This window comes from Diabrotica virgifera, chromosome 4, assembly GCF_917563875.1.
Source record: "Diabrotica virgifera virgifera chromosome 4, PGI_DIABVI_V3a".
In the NCBI taxonomy this organism is placed as follows: Eukaryota; Metazoa; Arthropoda; class Insecta; order Coleoptera; family Chrysomelidae; genus Diabrotica; species Diabrotica virgifera.
The window spans coordinates 38,296,031-38,316,467 of NC_065446.1; the positions used below are offsets into that span (position 1 = coordinate 38,296,031).

Genomic DNA, 20,437 nt, shown 5'->3' on the forward strand with positions numbered 1-20,437 from the left:
AATAAAAAAAGATCACAGTCACCGACGAAATATGACGGTGATATGACACATTAGAAATGTTCTGTGATCCATGATTGTAGACATGGGCTGGGATGGACGTTTATTTTGATTTGACATATTCGTTCGTTAAATGTCGTTTAACGGTTTTTATTTGTTTAAAAAAACATTTTATCTGTTATCAAATATCAAACTTGTAAATGAAAAAAATACACTGCACATACACTGTTAATTACATTTCCATTGAATACTCTTAAAAATGGGGATGCCAAATAGTAAATTTGGTAAAGAAATTCCAAAAGAAGATTTACATGAGGGAAGTGTACCCTCTACTCCAATATTAACTCCTAAAACAATAGTGGAAACAGAGTTGGATCCTCGATCACCAAGTTTACACATAGCCAGAACTCCATTAGAGGTAAATTTTGAATTTTTCTCTATAATTATTAGGTATAACTTGCTCACAAAATTATCTGATAGAATTAGGAAGTTAGAAATAACCATTTTTGGTTATTTATTGTTGGGTAAAATGAAGGAGTCGTTTTGTATCTTCTATGGAGATATCGCCTAGTGAGAACAATAGTGGCGAAACACGAAAATCAACGTTTTTGAGTTTAAGTCCATCAACCAACATCTAAATATGCCCTCTTTTATGTGCAATATCGGCTAACAATTATTTAATTTCCTTATTACTAGAGGGCCTACAAGTCTTTATTGTATTGTGAATTTGTCAAATATTTTGATGCATTAACTACGAAAGCACACCAAACTTTATATCAACACTGGCGAATCTGTAATTAGGCTGTGCCTGCATGTATTTGAAATATTAGATATTTTATTAAAGATAGCAGTACAATGTGCAATAGTGACGAATGAGCACTTTTGTCTGTGTGGTCGTTTTAGCTTTTGTGTGTTTTTTTTTATAAAACTTCATACAGAGAAACTCAGTTTCAATCGTTCTTAGGTACTTAGAAATAGCAAATCAAGAAAGCGTCTATCCACTTTGGATCAGTATTGTTTAATTCCACACTATCGAGAAGCAATATTCATTCCTAAAAAGAAGTCTTACAAAATAAATCAAATCCTTCTACCCACAATCATTTCTTTAGCAGTTTGAAATACGAAACATACGTGAGTGAAATGATGAATTTAATTTTACTATTCATAGTTCTTTTGCTTACTTTTTATCTTTATCGTTTTCTTGTTAAGGCTATGGGTACATAATTCGCAAATATTTTACGTGTATCATCCCTACTTTTTCTGTCTTTACACGGCAAATTACGTGTAGTAAAATTCACACTGGTGTGGATATGTAAACATTACTAGAATGTCATTCTACTTGAAAATGTCATAATTAATTTAAAGAGATGGCTTTTGAATGTTCTTGGATAACTGTTATTTTTATAATTGCAAATTATTAATTCAGTTAATAAATGTGATAATTTTTTCACTAACTATGTTTTCAGTGATTGTAATAATTTATTTGTACAACAAAAACTAATAATCAATCGAGAAAAGAGGAAAAGTGTTAAAGTGATTTTTTAATAATATGTTGTTATTCTGGAACGCTTACAATTTTGAACATCTCTAACAACAAAATACTTGGATCACAGGATATATCTGATGTATTCTCTGCTTGGATCTTCTACAAATAATACACAATAAATAACTTTTTATTAAGTTCACGTCTTAAATCAATTATTTATCAAATACACTATATATCAATAATAATTGTTTTTATATATTTATATTATATTATATTATATTTAATCAATAATAATCAATTTCTCAAAATATTCAAAATGTCAAATATTTAAAATTGTCACTGATTGTCAGTGTCTGACTGACAATATATGCTGACAATATTATATTCGGTTGAGTGCGTTGTAAGACAAAGACAGATTTGGAAAATATGATCACGGCATTGTGTTCATTTTTTTCAAATCCTGAAAAAACCAATAAATATTTTTGAAAAATTTAAACGCAGAATGAAAGACTAAATTATTACCGAGGGCCGAAAGTCCCTTAGAATAAATAAAAAGTTTATTTTGAATGAGATATTTGAAATTAAAAATCACACTAAATTTTCTCTTAGTTTTTTCACCCCTGTAACTTATTTTTTTTTTTTATTATTTAATGTTGTAATATTTACAATCTGTCCTCAACTGAGAACAATAGGTAAATTATTTGACAAAAATTGAAAATTTTGACCTGTAGAGGGAGATCCAGTGATCACCCTCTTTACATAAATTAAATTAAAACAAATTAAAATAAGTTTAGTTATCACAGATTATTCGAATCTTCTTGCTAGATCCACTACTTTGAATCTCTTCAGGCGTCGTACATCATTGTGGTCATCAGTAAGGTTGCTGGCTAACTCATTTGGATGAGATTCTAGTCTCTTGGAATATTTTTTGTAATATTCCGTTATTACTGTTTTTATGGATGGCACATTGAGGTCTTGCTCTATCACATAGTTTGGCACGTACCAAGGGGCATTCAGCATTGTTCTAAGGACTTTGTTCTGGAATCTCTGCAATATTTCTAGGTTAGTTTGACTGGCTGTCCCCCAAAGTTGGATACCATAGGTCCACACTGGTTTTAATATAGTTTTATATATCAGCAGTTTGTTTTCAAGTGATAGTTGAGATTTACGACCGATGATCCAGTACATTTCTCGAAATTTTATTCCTAGTTGTTTTCTTTTTGTAAAAATGTGTTTTTGCCAAGTTAATCTCCTATCAAGATGGATTCCTAGGTACTTGACAGTATCGGTTTGTGGGAGTTGAGTTTCATTTAGTGTTACAGATGGACATGTTTGTCTTCTCATGGTGAAGGTTACATGGATGGATTTACTCTCATTCGCCTTTATCTTCCATTTTTTAAGCCATATTTGTATATTATTAAGGTCTTTCTGAAGGGTTCTGGATGCTGTATTTGGATCATGGTGAGAGGCTAGTACAGCAGTGTCATCAGCAAAAGTTGCACACGTTGTTTTGTTACTTGTGGGTAGGTCAGCAGTGTAGAGCAAGTACAATATCGGTCCCAAGACACTTCCTTGTGGTACTCCGGCTTTTATTGGTCTTAGGCTTGTGTATTCATTATCCTGCTTGACTAGGAAATGTCGGTTGGAAATATAGCTTTTTAGGATTTGATAAAAAGGATGAGGAAGGTTTTTCTTTAGTTTAAAGAGCATACCAGCATGCCATACCTTGTCGAAGGCCTGACCAATGTCCAGGAATGCAGCAGAACAATACCTTTTATTTTCTAGATCACTTCTGATGTGTTTTACCAGTCTATGTACCTGTTCTATCGTTCCGTGTTGTATTCTGAACCCAAATTGGTGTTGGGGAATTAGTTTCCTTTCTTCTATAACTGGGGATAATTGTTTAAGGAGAAGTTTTTCCAAAATTTTTGATAGAACAGGTAGCAGGCTTATTGGTCTGTATGAAGTCACCTGAGTTTTATTTTTCCCTGGCTTAGGTATGAGAATAATTTGAGCAACTTTCCATTGTTCTGGGTAGTAACCTAGCCTAAATATTGCATTAAATACTTGCGTTATCATTTTCAGACCTTTGCATGTCAATTGCTGCAGTACTTTCCCGTTGATCAGGTCATACCCTGGAGCTTTTTTTGGACTGATTTCATGCTGGATCATATTTCTAACTTCTTTAGTGGTGATTTTTTGTATAGGTAAATCCATCTGGTAGGGCGATTCCAGGAAGTCATTTATTTCTTCCTCTGTGTCACCATCTTCCATGGGATGTGGCTGGAATACATTAGTGAGGTGATTTGCAAATGCTTCGGCTTTTTCCTTATTATTTCTACACCAGTTTCCCTCTTGGTTTCGTATTGGTGGTATTTGTTGTTTCGGGTGTTTGATTTTTCTCGTGGCCTTCCAAAGGGTATATTCACTATCTGCGTTTGCTGATAAACCTGTAAGATATTCTTGTATTTTGTTATTTTTGATATTATGCAATTGTAGTTTAATTTCCTTGGTGATTTTATTTAATTTCGCCTTGTTCTCATGTGTTCTTTTTCTTCGCCACTCTTCCTTTATTTTTCTCTTTCTAGCAATCATTTCCTTTATTACAGTTGGGCAATTCTCTTTCAATTCTGTTTGGTAGCAGTCAGGGGTAGCATACCAAGTAGCTTCTTGTATAGATTTCTGAAGATTTTCTACTGCTGCGTAGATGTCACTTTCTGTTTTCAATGGGATGTTTATGTCAATTAGTTCATCTAGTTTAGTCTTGAAAATGCTCCAGTCTGTTTTGTTACTGTATAGTGATGGTTGTTTAGTACTGTTTGTTATTTGTGCATACCATGTCGCGATTACGCTAGAGTGGTCAGAGGGTAGATCGTAACAAGATTCTACTTTTGCCAATTTAACATTAATTCCTTTAACAATATAAAAGTCGAGTAGATCAGGTATTTTTGCATTGTCGGTAGGCCAGTAAGTTGGTTCCCTTGTGGTGAGGTAATTTGCATTGGTCGCATTTATAGCTTTAAGAAGTTCTCTGCCTTTTGTGGTAATAATTCTGGATCCCCAGGTAGTATGCTTAGAATTAAAATCTCCTCCTGCTATAAATCTATTTCCTAATGTTTTAAAGAAATTTTCAAACTGTTCCGTTTTGTTATTGTGCTTTGGCGGACAGTATTCGCGATGTGCAAGTACTTGGAAGGGATATGCGAAACAATCGTGCGCGAATAGCGGAGAAATATTGCAACTTTCTTAAATAATTCATATTGTCAACTGAAATTGTCAAATTGACGTACATTTCATACCTATTGTCATTTAAGAAGAAAAATTATATATTGCTTCACAATATTGATATGATATGCAATTATTATATAAAGGTAAATTTAATTAATTGTATTTTGCTTGCAATACTGCATTTTAATAACTAATTTTATTTACTACATACAATTGTTTACGTTTGACAAACACAACCTAAATCTTATTTTTTCTTCTTATTATTTTTTTTTGGACTATGGCCTTGACAATTATCCAGTAACCAGGACCATATGATTGGCCAATATAATTAAAAGTGCGAATAAAAGTTCAGAGCGTAGAAATAGGTGTCGCTTTTCCGAACTTGCACGGTCCCAATATAGCTGATACTGTTAGTGGGCCTAGTTGATCTTCCACAACAATGCTGGTGGCCTGTAGATAGTCGCATTCATGTTTTTGTATTTCGTAGTGCTTTAGTTTATTACTAACTATTATTGCAGTGCCTCCATGTGCTTTTTCGTTGGGATGTTGCGTATGATAAGTTGTAAATCGTGGAATATTGATGTGGTTTTTGGAGGTAAAATGAGTTTCTGTAATCAGCATTATGTCAATTTTTTGTGTGTTAATAAATAGTTTTAATTCTTCTACATGTTGACTTAAGCCATTGGCGTTCCATAATACTAGCTTTAGTAACTGAGTCATTTCTGGTTGAGAATCATGGTCAGGAGGTTGAGCATAGTGCTCATTTGTTCCGTCAGTTTTTTTAACATGTCTTTTAGTTCTGACATGTCTGTGTGGTTATTAGTTTGATTTGGTATATGTTGTGTAGTAGTTTGGTTGGAGGCTTGCTGGTTAACTGCTTGCGTTGCTTGTGCGTATGTTATTCCAGGTTGCACATAGTTGACTGTTGTAGTTCTATCTTGGTTTGTCCTCGCGTTGTGTCGTCTCAAGTTAGGGAATTTAAGTTTTTGTAATTGTTTGTGAACTTCACACCCTCTATAATTTGCGGGGTGATTTTCACCACAGTTAGCACATTTAACATTACTATCTCTGGTTTTCCTTGGACATTCTTTAGTGTAATGAGGTTCTGCGCATTTGACACAGCACGGTTGTTTATTGCAGAAGTTTTTTGTGTGGTTGTATTTTTGACATCTACTACATTGCGGAATTATTCTCTTGACATGCGGTGCTTCGAATTCTACTATGGAATGCATTACTTGTTTAATGTTATAGATGTCCTTGTTATTATCTTTTGTTTCTAGATCAATGTAGAACATAGGCAGCGATTTTTTAGTTTGGTTGTGTAGTATATTCCATATATTTATAACATTATGGTTTTTGGTTTTAAGATCTTCTTTTATCTCTTCTAAATTTGTCGTGGGGTGCATGCCTTTAAGAACCACTCGGTAGTGTCTTTCACTTTTAGGTTTATAAGTGTGGAAGTCCGTGTTTTTTGTTTTTAGAGCATTTATTATGGCGGTGTATGCTTTGTCTGATTTTGGTTGAATTTTTATTTGTTCGCTGTTGATAGCTTTAGTGATAAAATCATTTTCTGCTACTTGTTGCAATAGATCGATAAGAGGCTTGCAGATCTGCACGCCTGATACAAATATTGGAGGTGGTTTTGGTTTTGCATCTGTATTTTTAACTGTGTCTTCCAAATTGTCACTTTCATCTATTGAACTTAGTGCTTCAAATTGATTTTGTGTTGTTATAGGTTTACTTAACCAGTACTCACCAAGTTTTGTTTGTCTTTTGTTACTTCTAGGCATTTCTGGACTGCTTCTTAATCTTTTTCCGGTAACCTCATTCCATTGCTGTTCTTCAATACTGGCTGTTTGTTCATTTGTTTGGTTTATTTGTAGTGAATCATTAGGTTGTTGGGAACAACTTATGTAACTTATTAAAATAAACATTATAGAAGTTCTCAGGGACTTTCGGCCCTCGCTAATGTAATCTTTCATTCTGCGTTTAAATTTTTCAAAAATACTTATTAGTTTTCTCAGGATTCGAAAAAAATGAATCCCCATTTGAATAGCATTGCAGCCGAAAATAAGTACCGATCCTCTTAACAGACACAATGTTAATAATAATTACTTAAGATCTTATTTTGTTATTTTTCTATTGTACTTTAGTTTCATTTTGCGAATAACTGGTGTGTACAATAAAATATTTTATTTGATGCGTTTAATATATTTTTAAAAGTAAATTTTTTAATTATTTAAAACAGAAACTAAACTGTTGTAGTTAGTGATGTAACCAATAAAAAACGGTACCGTTTTTTTTTTAAAAAACCGTTTTTTATTGCAAAAAAAACGAAGCCTTCGTTTTTTTTGTTTTTTTTCGTTTTTTTTATTTTGATTTTTTAAGTGGGTACAGTTTATTTAATGACAAAAACATATAATAAATATAATATTCTGTATAATTTTATAACAAAATAAGTATTATTTCGTTTCATAATTAATTTCGTATAAATCCTTTAAATAAAAAGACCATGGGTATAAACAAAATAAGAAGAGTTTATTCGTTAACTTGCAAAATCAAAGCAAAAATAAGTAATAAAAATTTATCAAATAAAAAAAACAACGTCTTAATGATTGAAAAGGTTCAATTAATTAACCGAATCCCTTAAATGAACACTGATCCGTCCCGTCGCTATCTGCATTTTCTTCAGACTCTGAAGCTTCCTCTTCATCACTTTCAAAGACAGACTCCGACTGATCTGAATTGGATATTATCATTGGTTCCGGTTCAGATTCTAATGCAGGATTGACTGTGAAGCTAGGATAGCTGCAATTGTGTCCTCATTCCATAGAAAAGCCTTTTTGAATAGTCCTTCTTTTGCAATAAAATTGACAACGTCAGCTAAGACGGCTGCTTCATCGACATCTGGCATCTTCTGTGCTACCTTGTATATGACTTCTGTCGCATCAGTCTACATTAAATAAAAAAATTAATAGAAATATAACTAAAACCCACTATAACCTAAAAAAAATTACCATCTCATCTGAGCTAAGTTCGCAGCCACGATATTTTGGATCCAAAAGGTTAGCTACAAAATGAACACTATAAATAGCAAACTTCTTCCGATTTTCAAAAATTGCCCTTGTATCTGCTTCCTCTTTGGATAACAATGGACTTTTAGTGACATTTTCTAATGAGGTGTTAACCATTTTTTTAAATAAATGCAGACATTTTGAAATCGTTGGTGTGTCACCTTCTACAGAGGTAATTGTGTTAGCAATTGGTTCCAGAAGCATAATGTATCCTTGTACCCGGTCCCAAAATATATCGCTTAGAGCATTTTTTTTAAAGATGGGTGTTTGCTTACTGTCTTTTCAACTTCTTCATTGATAGCCATCCTTTTTATTATTTGTTTGTTAGCAAGCAATGATTGTAGACAAAGAACTAATGATCCCCATCTGGTAGGCACTGGGAGTTTAAGACTGCAACTTATTTTTAATTCGTTTTTTTTTTCCTTTACCCACGCAGATAATATGTGGCTTTGTCGGATGGCCTTTGTAAGGGCAACAGCCTCGGCAGTAAACGATTTCAGACTTGTTAAATTTAGCACTAAATATTATTATATATATAGTTATTTAAATAAGCACTAAACACAAATATTTCCGGCACAAGGCAAGTAAATCACAAAATAACAACAGAACACCTGCAAAAGCTAATCGGTAATTCCCCGGTTTTCTCAGCGCCAACGAATACGAGCGTCCTGCTAAATTTCGGTGATTCCCCAAAAGCAACGACGTAAAAAAATAATAGATAAAGGCAGTAAGGGTTTAATGTTTCAATATTTTTTAAAAAGGAACGTCAAACACCGAGTTTCTAGATGTTTTGGATATAATATTGAAATATTGGGTGATTTTTAGGCTTACAAACAACTCCTAATATTGATATTGTTAATATTACGTTGAGAAACTAATAAAAAACAATTAAAAACAAAAAAAACACGTTTTTTATTGTTTTTTTTTTCGTTTTTTTTTAGAATTAAAAAAAAACACGTTTTTTTACATCACTAGTTGTAGTATAGTGGCGAAACATCAAATTAAACATCCTCGATAATGCAATAATGGCGTAAGGCAGCAAAAAAATCAAAAATAAATACAATGTCCATTTTTTCTTCAAATAAAATTACCTCTACTAATTGGTTTAAATGACTAGAAGCATATTATTTTATTTATCAACGGGCAAGCCCAATTACAATAATGTTAAACTCTAAAATCCTAACACTGACTGTATCTACGGTTACAATACAAAAAGTTAATCTGTATTATTATACAAAGCAATACAAAAAGTTATCTATACAAAAAGTTAATCTGTATTATTATACAATGCAATACAAAAAGTTATCTATATCCATTACTCAAGTCAAGAGTACACAAAACCTGACGCAAGAATGAACCAAAGGTTGCAAAGAAATATATGTTATCATATTGATTGGCTAGTCTGGCAGTTCTTGAAATGAAGTTGTTAAATCTATAGTTAGTGCGATGTATAGGGTAATGGAAACTAGCTACAGATCTGGTAGGTCTAGATGGAACATGTATATTAATTTTATTGACCAAAGAGGAAGCAGCAGCTCTACCATGCAGAATATTGTAAAAAGTAATAAGATCTCTCTTCTTATGGCGCATAGAGATGGGTGGCATATTTAATGTAGCAAGTAAATCTGCGTCATTGTAGTTGTCCAAGATGTTTAATTTGAAAGCAATCTGTTTAAGGAATTTATGCTCAACACGACACAAGGTCTCAATATGCACACCATAAAAAGGTGACCATACACAGGACACATACTCAAGATGGGGACGGACAAGAGAGCAATATTATTTTTAATTATTATTCAATTATTAGAAAAATTCTGCAAAATGATTACCTATTAGTCAGTTATAACGGTTCTATTAATGCTGTTATATAATAAACACATCAAAAATTCATCTTAATTTCTCTAATGATGAAGTAATAAATCATTATGATGCTGCCATATTGCAATCAGAACTGAATAACCTCTCTGCATGGTGTTCACTTAACGGTATGAACCTTAATTGAATCAAATGTCATGTAATTAACTTTAACCGTACTCGGCACCCAATATTATCAAACTATTACATTGATGGCCAATTGCTCAACACTGTTAATAAAATCAAGGACTTGGGGATTACACTGGAAAACTCCCTTTGTTTCAATACTCACATCATCAATGTCATTCAAACATCTATGAAAATGCTGGGTTTTGTAAAAAGAACAACTCGTGATTTTACAAACATATCCAGTATTAGAGTTATTTACTTCTCTTTGGTCAGGTCTCACCTCGAGTATTGTTCTTCAGTGTGGTCCCCACACTACTTGGTCTACATTAGGAAATTTGGACAAGTCCAAAATAGTTTCTTCCGTTACATTGCTTTTAAGCTTCATACCTATCAAGATTACGCTGTATGGCAGCATCAACTGCAGGTCCCTTCTCTTGCAAGCAGGAGAAAACAAAGGGACCTTTTGCTATTATTCAAGATCTTAAATGGTATATGCAGTTGTTCTCAACTACTTAATAAGATCGCACTGTTTGTACCACCTCGCACCACTAGACAAGTGCGAACATTTTATGTACCATTCCACAGGTTTATTTATTCACTTTTTTCGTTCATACCCAGAGTCTTGAATTTAGCAAACTCCCTTTACAATTTTCAACTGTTCGACAACTCCATCAGTCGTTTTAAAAGAAATTTACATGGGATCAATATTTGAGTGAAGCATCTGTAATTTGTTAACTTGGTTTTATGATATTATTTCATAGTACATATTTACTTCTAATATTATATTTATATTTCTGTATGTCTGTTTTTTTATATTATATTATGTTATTGTTTTTTTTTCTGTACACTATGTATTTTTGTAGAATTGGGCTTGCCCGTAAAATAAATAAATAAATAATAAAAAAAAAGAATGTGTGTGTACTTTGTACACACGTAAGAAGTTATACTTCTATATTATGATTTTAACAAAATCAATATATCTACTTTAGGGAGCGTTCAAGTATTACGTACCACAATTTTTGAAGATTTTTAACCCTCCCCCTCCCCTACATAACCCACTCTTATGGGAGTTTAACTATTGCGTAATTTGAAGATTTTTGACCCCCTAACCTGCGTTACGTAATACTTGAACGGTCCGTTAAACAGTTTTTTGTATTGTATTTAAATATTAAATTAATTTTAGAAAGAACTAAAAGAATACCAAAAAAAATATGCATAGTCCAGGATTCGAACGTGGGACCTTCCGATCTCTAGGTGAATGCTCTATCGACGAGCTACCAAGGTTACCCTTACATACGATTATTTCTCGGTCATAATAATGGCAATCGCGGTGACACATAGATAATTGAATAAACATTTTCAATAATATTTATTACCGTACTCCCAAAGACACATAAATTATAATAAATATATTGACTAAAAAAACTAATATATTCTTTTCACGCACACCTTAGTTGCGCTACATAATTTAAAAGATTTAGCGACTAACACCATACTGTCGTTGTGCGCATACGCCGGGAATGTTAAAATTTCACTCTCAATCGCGCCTAAAGAAGTATAACTTCAAAAAAGTTAAGAATTGTATAAATTTTATGGAAGTTTTTAACATAAAATCTAACAACAAATGTGTTTAATAATCTGTATTTCCTCCAGCAGTAATAATTACAGCTTGACACTGCCTTGGCATGCCTAAAATTAAATTATTAACTTCATACTGAGGCAATAGGATCCATTCTTGTGTAAGAAGATCTTATTTAAATAAAAATAGATAGTTTCGTTCTATTTGTATTGAGATTTTAAGATCTCATCTAGTATGAACGTTATGCAGATGAGAAACAAACCGTCCCAGAAGTATATCCCATACCTATATCCCATAGTGCGAAGCGGGGAGCGGGGAAGTCAATGATAAGAATAAAACAGTATTGATAATCGATAGAGATCCAATCGAACTTACACAGTGGCGGAACACTATTAGTCCAACAAAATGGAAGAAATGATGAAAGAAATGTTATCGGAATTTAAACAAATGCTATCAGAATTGAAAGAGATGAGGTGTGACATGAAAATATATCGAGAAGAAATCATTAATCTTAAAACTGAAAATGCTGAGATGAAAAAGGAGACAGAGAAACTACATGAGAAAATAGAAATTGCAGAAAAAAGAGAAAGAAAAAACAATATCATTATTAATTGGAGATGACCATAACCAGATGAAATAACAAATATGCAATAATATAGTATCGCACTTAGGAGTTCAGGCAGAAATTAAAAAGGTTACGAAACTCTCAAATAACGTTTGCAAAGTAGAAATGAATACCACCGAAGACAAAATAAAAATACTGCAAAATAAGAAAAAATATAAGCAAGTAAAAGAACTCAACATATTCATTGATGATAATTAAACTTACAACGAGAGGAAAATACAAAAAATTATAAGAGAAAAAGAAAAAGAAGAACGAGCCAAAGGTAATAAAGTCATTATTAGATATAATAAACTCATAATAAATGATGAACTGTGGTGGACCTGGAATATATCTCAAGAAAAACTTGAGCTCAATAATAATCCAATAAGCAATAAGGCCACAAAAAACTAACTAACTGCCGGACCGAAAATAAAGGAACGGAACTGGCTATGAACAAGGACAAGAAAATGGTAAATGCATGCAGTAATACAAAAATAACCAAAACATCAAAGCAAAGAAGAAATGAAGGTAAATATTGGAAAATTGGAACATGGAATATTAAAAGTATAACTGGAAAAGAAATAGAACTAATAGAAGAATTTGAAACAACGGAATTAGACATACTAGCAATAACTGAGACTAAGAAAAAAGGTAAAGGTGAAATAAAATTAGAGAATGAACACATAATGATATATAGTGGAGTCCGAGAAGATCAAAGAGCAGCTGCAGGAGTAGGATGTATAATACATAAAAGTATGGAGAAACAAATAGGTGATTGGAAAGCATGGTCCTAAAGAATATTGAGTATTGAAATTAATAATACAGAGAATAATCGCATAAAAACTGTAATAGTAGTTTATGGCCCAAACGAAGACGACACAGCATACAACAAAGATGAATTTTGGCATGAGTTGACACTGATAACAGAAAGCGCTAAAGGAGAGATATACATAATAGGCGACTTCAATAGTAGAGTTGGAACAAGAGATGAGTTATACACAAGATGCATAGGACAGTATGGAGAGCAGACTAGAAATAATAATGGGAGAAGCATGCTTGAATTTTGCACTATCCACAACTTGATCATAACTAACACATTCTTTAAGCACAAAGATATCCATATGTACACAAGAGAAGTAAAGAGCCGTAACGAAAAATCCATAATTGACTATGTACTAGTTGAAAGCAACGACAGAAAAAAAGTTATGAATACTAAAGTACATAGAGGCCCAGAAATAGATAGTGATCACTACATGGTTGTTGCGAAGATAAGAGAGAAAACAATAGACATAAAATATAATCGACCAGATAATCAAAAAATGGTAACAGTGGAGACAATTTCAGAAATAAAAAAACAGCAAGAGAATATGAGAAGAAAGTAAATGAAAAACTCAATAATACAATTAGTCCTGTCGCCAGGGGGGTACAACGGCCTCCTGTATTCAGATGGACTTACCCAAGTTTTTTTTATGTATTTTGACCCGTAGAACACGAATTTTTTGGGTAACAGTTGATCCGGATGTCGATAAGTTTGTTATAAACAAAGAAGTTGAGGAATTACATAACAGCGATTTCTCGCAAAACAAAACATGTTTTTGTATTTTTTGGGCCATTCTAACCAAAAAGTGTTCCTACAAATTTTTTCGTAGGATGCATAGTTTTCGAGATAAACGCGGTGGAACTTTCAAAAAATCGAAAAATTGCAATTTTTGTACCCGAATAACTTTTGATTAAAAAATAAAATAGCAATTCTGCTTACCGCATTTGAAAGTTCAAGTCAAAGTATATCGGTTTTAGTTATTTGCATTGCTAAAAAGTTATTATTTTATTGTTAAAAAAAGCTATAAACACCTAGTGCTGGAGTGATGTTTTCAATGATTTCTCATTTAAAATCGAACGAGTAGGTAGAGTAGGTACAAGTGCAAGCGAGGCTATTTCTACGTAGCATGCTTGTAAACGCATGTATTAGGCACGGGAAACACTATGTGTTTATAGCTTTTTTTAGCAATAAACACATAAATTTTTAGCAATCTATATATTCGAAACCGATAGAATTTGACTTGAACTTTCAAATGCGGTAAGCAGAATTGCTATTTTATTTTTTAATCAAAAGTTATTCGGGTTCAAAAATTGCAATTTTTCGATTTTTTGAAAGTTCAACCGCGTTTATCTCGAAAACTATGCATCCTACGAAAAAACTTGTAGGAACATTTTTTGGTTAGAATGGCCCAAAAAATACAAAAACATGTTTTGTTTTGCGAGAAATCGCTGTTATGTAATTCCTCAACTTCTTTGTTTATAACAATCTTATCGACATCCGGATCAACTGTTACCCAAAAAATTCGTGTTCTACGGGCCAAAATACATAATAAAAACTTGGGTAAGTCCATCTGAATACAGGAGGCCGTTGTACCCCCCCTGGCGACAGGACTAAATAGAAACGAACGAAGAGAATATAAACCAAGCGTGGAATTGGTTTAAACACCTATTGCTAGACTCAGCTAAAGAAGTATGCGGATAAGTAAAACAAATCCCACGAAAAAACAGACAGCTTGGTGGACAGAACAAATAAAAACACAAGTAAAAGCTAAGAAAAAAGCATGATAACAATATCTGCAAAACAAGACAAACGAATACTACAACATTTATAAAAATGAAAGAAGAAAAGTAAAGCTACTAGTAACTGCAGCTACAAAGGAAACATGGACAAAATATGGTGATAAAATGGAACAAGACAGTAAAAGTAATCAAAAGCTCTTCTATAGAACACTAAAAACATTAAGAACAGAAAACAAACAAAAAGTACACAATATTAAGAGTAAAAATGGAAACTTATTAGCAGAACCAACTCAAATAATGAATAGATGGCAAGAATACTTTGAAGAACTATTGAACCATGACAACCATACAGAAACCAATACTGAACCAGAAGAAACACCTGAAGAAAATGTAGAAGAACCAATAACATTAGAAGAACTACAAGAAGCCATAAAACAGCTAAAATATGGAAAAGCTCCGGGAATTGACAAAGTAACTGTGGAAATAATAAAAAACATGGGACAACAAGGTACTGAAATACTACTAGAAATAATGAATAAAGTATGGAAAGATGAAATATTACCAGAGGACTGGAAAACCGCATAGATAGTTCCCATACATAAGAAAGGTGACAAAAGAGAATGTAATAACTACAGAGGATTGGTATTGCTATGTGTATTCATGAAAATATTAGAGAAAATCATAGATAAACGAATAAGAGTAATCGCGGAAGATACACTAGATGAGTCACAAAATGGTTTCAGAAGCCGAAGGAGCATACAAGATTATATATTCACGCTAAAACAAATAGGCGAAAAAGCGCTTCAAAAGAAAAAGAACATATACTTAGCCTTCTTAGACCTAGAAAAGGCCTTCGACAAAGTACCCAGACAGAGAGTGTGGAAAGTGCTAAGAGAGAAAGGTGTAGGACATAAAATGATACGAATCATCCAGAAAATATATAGTCAGAATGTGAACTCGGTGATTAGTAACAACAATAGATCAAACACTTTCACAGTAACAGGAGGACTAAGACAAGGCGGAGCTCTTAGCCCAACGCTGTTTATATTGTTTATGGACCAAATAATTAAAAGACGCACAATAGAAAGCAGAAAATTAAATGTTGGACACAGATATCTTCGTAGAGTAGAAATATCAGAAGGAGTGTTTGCAGACGACTTGGTGTTAATTGCAAGAAGTGAAAAAGATTTACAACACAACATTGAAATATGGAACAGAGTATTCATCGAAAATGAAATGGTAATAAACAAAAGCAAGACCAAAGTACTACATATCGGTGAAGAGAGACAGGAGCTAAGAAAGAAATTGAAGGAACACAAATTGAACAAGTGAAAACTTTCTCTTATCTAGGTGTAATAATTGACCAGGTAGGCACTCAAGATGCCTATCGACGAGCTACCGAGGTTACCCTTACGTACGATTATTTCTCGGTCATAATAATGACAATCGCGGTGACACATAGATAACTGAATAAACATTTTCAATAATATTTATTACCGTACTCCCAAAGACACAAAAATTATAATAAATATATTTACTAAAAACACTAATATATTCTTTTCACGCACACCTTAGTTGCGCTACATAATTTAAAAGATTTAGCGACTAACAGCATACTGTCGTTGTGCGCATGCGCCGGGAATGTTAAAATTTCACCCTCAATCGAGCCCAAAGAAGTATAACTTCAAAAAAGTTAAGAATTGTATAAATTTAATGGAAGTTTTTAACATAAAATCTAACAACAAATGTGTTTAATAATCTGTATTTCCTCTAGCAGTAATAATTACAGCTTGACACTGCCTTGGCATGCCTAAAATTAAATTATTAACTTCATACTGAGGCAATAGGATCCATTCTTGTGTAAGAAGATCTTATTTAAATAAAAATAGATGGTTTCGTTCTATTTGTATTAAGATTTTAAGATCTCATCTAGTATGAACGTTGTGCAGATGAGAAGCAAACCTTCCCAGAAGTATATCCCATACATGCTTTGTGGGATTACACAGAACCACATAGATCAGAATCTAGCAATTATGCTGGCCTTGGTAAAAGTGGAATATCCTCATTGTGAAACCAATCTCTTACTATTGTGGCAGTATCCTGCATGTAAAGCAAATCAGGACCTGTGGCAGTGGTAAATGGAAGGACAACCGGTTCTAATATGATCAATATAGCGGGTGGTGAATCGTCAAACGGGCTATATGAAACTCAATGAGAAATTCTAAATAGTTAAATTCCTGCCTCCCTAATTATTTCATGTAAAAAATCATGAGAGACTATTTGTAGAGAACTGAAATCTCTACTAAAAACAAATGTTAGATTTGTTCTACAAAGTGAGAGATTTGACCTCAAAAAAAATTGTATGAACAAAGTGAATTTTGCTGAAAATATCAATTTTGGGACCTCAAAAAATGCAGAAAAAGTTTGCTACTCCTACCCCAGGGTTTCCCTAAAATTCCTCATAACAATCATAAAAAATGGCAAAAACAGCTGTATAGAAACTGACTTCATTTGCTACAAAATGCAAAAGTTGGACACACTCATCAAGTTGATAGACATTTTATTTAAAAAATCGATTTCTTGTTTAAAAGTAAACAGTAGCGCGTCATCAATATTTTTGTTTTTCGAAAGTTCTGCGAACTTTCAACAGTGAGGCAACAGTGCGTCGGTAATTCGACACTGACAGTGACATTTATACTACCAAAAACAATAATTTTTATACTCATAGGCGCGAAATGTTGCTGTGTCAGTCACGTTCAGTTTCTTGTTATAGAAAATCGATTTTTAGTAGATCCAATGTGTCACAAAATCTAGGCATGGGATAAAAAAGTTTATTTGAAGAAAGTGTATTTTTTCGTCTTTCTTAATGGCGGTACAGGCTCCTTTTTGCAATATTTTATTTAGTTATAGAGTAATTTCCACATACTAACATATCGTGGGCGTACTGGCAAAATCCACTTAACTCACAAAAGTAAAGTTTTGAGAAAAACGCATTTAAACATTATTATACCTTATGGATTACCACTAAATCGGGTATACTGGTTGTTCAACTTTTGGTACCTGGATATGATTTTGAAGGATGTTAAACACAGGTGTTGATTGAGTTAGTTGATTTTCTTTGTCATTGAAGGTGCCAATTTAAGCACGGTGGATGACAAATTTGGAGATATAGGGTTTTTCCTGTTAACATATTGATGTTTGTGGATTTAATGGTAGTAAAATGTCAAATTGAAAAAAAAAATGGAGTTAGTGGATTTTCCCAGTACGCCCACGATATTTCTGAAATTGGGCTCTGTACCGCCATTCTTTATTAGAGGAAAGGCACCAAATTTGAGACACTTTTTGAAAAACAAATATAAAACAGAATATTCAAAAGTTTTGAATACATTTATTTCGAAAACTTAAATTTAATGTTTCTACAACACAACAAAAAATAAATAAAGCGAATAAGACATATATTTTTGCAAAAAAATACATTTAATTTTTTTGCGACATTTAATATTAAAAATAAAAGGTCGCCTAATTTGAGATAGCCAGGTATCCAAATTTGAGACAGGTACCCCAAGTTGAGATACTATTCAAAAAAGCCCTTTCCTTCGCAGAAAAGGCAAATAAATGTACTGGACTTTATTTCTTAACAGTCTTCATGTGCCCACCTGCCACATTGGTAACACTTTGTCCATCGTTCTCCATATTTATCGTCGGAAAATTTTCCGGTGCAAAATAGACATTCCGCGTCGTTTTCTCCACTTTCGTCGGACGATGAATTAGCTAATGGACAGTCTTCGTTGCTATCTGACCTTGAACTCGAAGAAACTTTCCGTTTCCTTCTTGATGTTTTGCCTTTTGATGTAGAAGGTTGACCTACGTCTTCGTGTACTGCTATTTCTTCTTCGGACGTTGCTGTTTTTTCTGATCTAACACTTTTTGTTGAATTGTTTTTTTCTGGAGCTAATACACAATCCAAGTTTAGCTAGGGTACTAGTTTTTTTGCTTTTTTCTTCTGCAAACTTTGCTCTAATTCTTCTTTGCAGGGTGTTAGAGTAATTACTGAAGCCTTTCCTGATCTGGCATGTGGCTTTTTAGTGGTGTCTCTCTTGTATGCAGGGATCGGACAGATGTCTTTCGGAGACACAAATTGTTGATGAGGTAGTGGTGGATTAGGAGTTCTATGTTCTCGCATTGGATGATTTGGTTGTTCATGGTTTGGTTCTATTATTTGTTCGTCCCTTTCGTTTTGTTTCCAAGTGCTCTTGAATTCCAAATTCAAAGTCCCTAAAAATATGGTGACAAATAGGGACCAGTCCCGTTTTTCGGAAACCATTGCAAGATATTTCCACCGTCGCAGCTTTGTTATACGCTTTACAAAAAATACTGGCAATGGCATAAGGCGACACAACACTCAACTGATTTTCTCTAAGCCAGTTTTCTATTTCTTGTGCGTAGTAAGTTTTCAGCGGTGCCATAAAAGCAACATCCAACGGTGCATTTTATGTGTAGAATGTGGTGGGAGCCTTTCCTCTATATTACGAATATGTGTGCCAAATATCTCCACAAAATATTCAAAATTACAGCCGCAATCTTGGACCGCGTTTGTTGCTACCTGTTGATCGCTACTTATGCTCTTAAACATTGTCGTCTACAGCATGCAGATTATTGCTAACTCGATGGTTTTTTTGCTCCCCCTCCCTGCTTTTTAGCATTTTTATATCCTTGCAAATGTATATTTTTGCAAAATTTTGGAATTTTTTTAATGTGTAGAGCATAATATCTCACATTTGTTTCTAATACAGATTTCATTCCTATTCAAGTAGTTTCACCTGGTATTGATATTGATTCAAAGTGCCTTCCACAAAAACGGGAAGAGTTCGATGATGAAAAATGATTCCAGCCTAGGTATATCATAATAGTCCATGTGGTGAGACCGCTCCCGTCTGGAAAAATTTCTGATTCGGTTTCTTTATGGATTCCTATTAAAAAATGTCCCCTTTAAACAAATCTGAAGGGTGCCGGGCGGAATTTTTGGGCAGAAATTGTTTAAAGAATTTTTTTAAACAAATACAAAAGATTACGTTTTCTTGCTCCGGAACATATATTTTTAAGTTTTGTGGGTCATTTTAAACAAGAAAGGTATCTTGTAAATTTTCTCAAAAATTGATAGTTTTCGAGTTATAGGCGATTTAAAATCTGAAAAATGCGAAAATACGCATTTTCGAGGCCTAAAAACTCATATTTAAATTAGTATTTTTGAGGTTGCCAGATACATAAGTTGAAGTTTAAACATTCAGCTTCAAGATTCTGAAGAGTGATTGTGTCTAACCTTAATATAAAGCGTTGTTTTTTAATTGTTAAATATGCATGTCCATGCGATTTTTTTGCCGGTGCGGCGCGCTCTATTTAAAAAATCTCCAATTTTCCTCCGAAAGATATTTTTTCTAGATTCTTTGGGATATTCTAAATAAAATAAGTTTCTTGACATTTTTCTCAAAAGTTAACAGTTTTAAAGTTATAAGCGATTTAAAATCCGAAAATGCGTTTTTTTGGCATTTTTCGGATTTTAAATCGCTGATAACTTTAAAACTATTAACTTTTGAGAAAAATGTCAAGAAACTTATTTTATTGAGAATATCCCAAAGAATCTAGAAAAAATATTTTTCGGAAGAAAATAGAAGATTTTTGAAATAGAGCGCGCCGCATCGGCAAAAAAATCGGATAGACACGCATATTTAACAATTAAAAAACAACGGTATAAATTAAGGTTAGACGCGATCACTCTTCAGAATCTTGAAGCGAAATGTTTAATCTTCAATTTAAGTATCTGGCAACCTCAAAAATACTAATTTAAATATGAGTTTTTAAGCCTCGAAAATGCGTATTTTCGCATTTTTCAAATTTTAAATCGCCTATAACTCGAAAACTATCAATTT

The 20,437-nt window shown here is 33.1% G+C and overlaps 2 protein-coding genes across 2 annotated transcripts in view; one reads left to right on the plus strand and one right to left on the minus strand.

Annotated features, from left to right (window-relative positions):
- Window positions 1-84: 84 nt before the first annotated feature.
- Window positions 85-20,437, plus strand: part of LOC114324936 (uncharacterized) — a 28,165-nt gene continuing 7,812 nt past the window's right edge. The window contains exon 1 of the mRNA XM_028272857.2: window positions 85-415. Within this exon, the coding sequence (XP_028128658.1) occupies window positions 257-415 (159 nt within the window). The 5' untranslated portion in view covers window positions 85-256. The remainder of the gene's footprint in view (window positions 416-20,437) is intronic.
- Window positions 7,229-8,731, minus strand: LOC126883007 (uncharacterized). Its single transcript, XM_050648162.1, has 2 exons — window positions 7,729-8,731; window positions 7,229-7,664 (listed from the first exon to the last, which is right to left on the minus strand). The coding sequence occupies exons 1-2, from the start codon at window positions 7,987-7,989 to the stop codon at window positions 7,488-7,490; spliced, it is 438 nt and encodes a 145-aa protein (XP_050504119.1). The 5' UTR covers window positions 7,990-8,731; the 3' UTR covers window positions 7,229-7,487.

What these genes read in the sequence shown, in the direction of transcription:
- LOC126883007 (XM_050648162.1), bottom strand. Translation starts at nt 7,989, where the DNA reads ATGCTTCTGGAACCAATTGCTAACACAATTACCTCTGTAGAAGGTGAC. An exon ending in AACTTAGCTCAGATGAGATG is followed by an intron (nt 7,665 to 7,728) that starts GTAATTTTTTTT and finishes TATTTAATGTAG; the next exon opens with ACTGATGCGACAGAAGTCAT.